Source organism: Marmota flaviventris, unplaced genomic scaffold (assembly GCF_047511675.1).
Source record: "Marmota flaviventris isolate mMarFla1 unplaced genomic scaffold, mMarFla1.hap1 Scaffold_49, whole genome shotgun sequence".
NCBI classification, from domain to species: Eukaryota; Metazoa; Chordata; class Mammalia; order Rodentia; family Sciuridae; genus Marmota; species Marmota flaviventris.
In genome coordinates this window covers 2774727-2776914 of record NW_027288305.1, presented here as the reverse complement: position 1 = coordinate 2776914, position 2188 = coordinate 2774727, and the positions used below count along the sequence as shown (strand labels likewise).

Here is a 2188-nt window from a genome sequence, read left to right as displayed (position 1 = left end):
GGAATATTCATGAATATCTTTTTGGAGCCCCTTGTGAGTGTAAGGGAGGGCCCTGGCACTTGGCCCCCTCTGGTTATATCCAGAGCATTGATTGTGGGACTAAAGTAGCCTATATGGCGGCTGAACTCAATCAAAACATCGGAGGATTTAAGCAACCAAAATGGGTATGTGTTAATAAGCCCGGACTTGTTGTCCCTAATCCGACCGAGATTCTTGGAAGCTGTTCCGCACTTGTCGTTACACCCTGGCGATGCACATCTCCTGTTATACATCGGCCTCAATTTGTGTTAATAATCAAGGAAAACAGTATTTTGAGGCCATCCTAACTAACCCCTGTGGAGAAGGGGGGACCACTTATAATTTTATTCCTTTTCTTGGTGACCGGGGAGGGGAAGGCATCACGACTCGGTTAATGGAGGCGGGATGTGAGGGCGTCGTGGGTAAACCTTCCTGCTGGCCCATGCAGGCCCCCATCGGAGTCTCTGACGGAGGGGGACCCACTGATGCTATCAAACACCTTCAGGTGATTAAGCTTTTAAAGCCAGAGATCCCTAAGCCTACATACCACCCCTTGATATTGCCCAAATCCCAGTTTCCTGATTTAGATGCCAATACATTAGATATCCTAGAAACTACCTTTTCTTTACTTAACAGTTCCAATCCTACCCTTGCTGGTGATTGCTGGCTCTGCATGACGGCAGGTGCAGTCATGCCATTGGTGTTCCCAATTAATTATGCCATTGGTGATGACAACACATGTCAATCTGGGCTACCCTTTAAGGTGCATCCTTTAGGTGGTTTTATGTCATGCCTTCTGGGCATGATGCAGAATAATACCTATGATGTTGATGTTGGAGTCTCTTCCTTTGGGAACTGCTCATTAGTAAAGAATTACTCCTCACCTACTCCTCCCATTTGTCCCCCTAATGGTACAGTTTTTATGTGTGGTGGAAATTTAGCTTTTCCCAGGCTCCCATCAAATTGGACTGGTGGTTGCGTTCTGGCATTACTGCTTCCTGATATCACGATTATCTCAGGAGATGAACCCCTACCCATTCCTAGCCTAGACACCTTAGTTAGAAGACACAAGAGAGCTGTGCAGGCCTTACCACTCCTTGTTGGCCTTGGAATAACCGCTGCTGTGGGTACAGGCACGGCGGGATTGGGTACGGCTATACATTCTTACTGCCGCCTATCTCAACAGCTTATAGATGATGTGCAAACCCTATCGGGAACCGTTAAAGACTTACAAGACCAGATAGACTCCCTAGCAGAAGTAGTTCTTCAGAACAGGCGGGGTTTAGACTTGCTTACTGCCAATCAAGGGGGAATTTGTTTAGCCCTTGGGGAGAGGTGCTGTTTTTATGCTAACAAATCTGGCATAGTTCGCACAAAAATTAAACAACTCCAAGAAGACCTAGAAAAAAGGAGGAGGGAATTATTTGATAACTCTCTCTGGACTGGACTTAATGGATTTTTGCCTTATCTTCTTCCCTTATTGGGGCCATTGTTAGGCCTCCTTCTAGTAGTGGCAATAGGACCCTGCATTGTAAATAAGATAGTACAATTCATTAAGGATCAAATTAATATCGTAGCCTCTAAGCCGATACAGGTTCACTGTCAACGCTTGAAGATGGATGATCGCCCCTCTGAGATATACTTCAGACTGATCCGAAGATGAGTGTCCTCCTTAAAAGAAGAACTCCTGCCATATCTTTTCTCTATGCATACCTCTCCCTCTTGCCTTCCTGTACTAGGATCTTTGCTGTCTAATCTCTTGGTCCAATCACATCTGCCATTCGGCGGTGACGGTCGTGGGTCCCGTAGGTGGAGACGGTTAAGCGTTCACCACAATAATGTCTTGATAGGTCATAACACCTTGAGCTGATCTTGTAGTACCCAGTGACGGGCAACTTTCACGCTTGCTGTGCGACCTAAGCCAGGGAATCGGGGCCTTCCCAGAGACGGGTAAGCATCGCAAGGGCTGTGAATGACCTAAGACCGGGGCTACTTGACTCCCACTGGCATGCAAAAAACAAAAGAGGGGGACTTGTTGGCAGCAGGTCCACCCTGGGCCCTGGAGCCCAACCTCCACTAGTTTGTTCTGCATGCCAGTGTGGCCAGCTCACAAGGCCATGGCGAACTTGTGGTTTTTCTGTTCCTGCTTGTCCGTCTGAGACATATGTGT

The 2188-nt window shown here is 47.3% G+C and overlaps 1 protein-coding gene across 1 annotated transcript; it reads left to right on the top strand.

Annotated features, from left to right (window-relative positions):
- The first annotated feature begins 412 nt into the window (after nucleotides 1-412).
- Nucleotides 413-1681, top strand: LOC139704317 (syncytin-2-like). The gene is made up of 2 exons (XM_071607273.1): nucleotides 413-523; nucleotides 905-1681. Exons 1-2 carry the CDS (start codon nucleotides 413-415, stop codon nucleotides 1679-1681), a joined length of 888 nt encoding a protein of 295 aa, XP_071463374.1.
- Nucleotides 1682-2188: the final 507 nt, after the last annotated feature.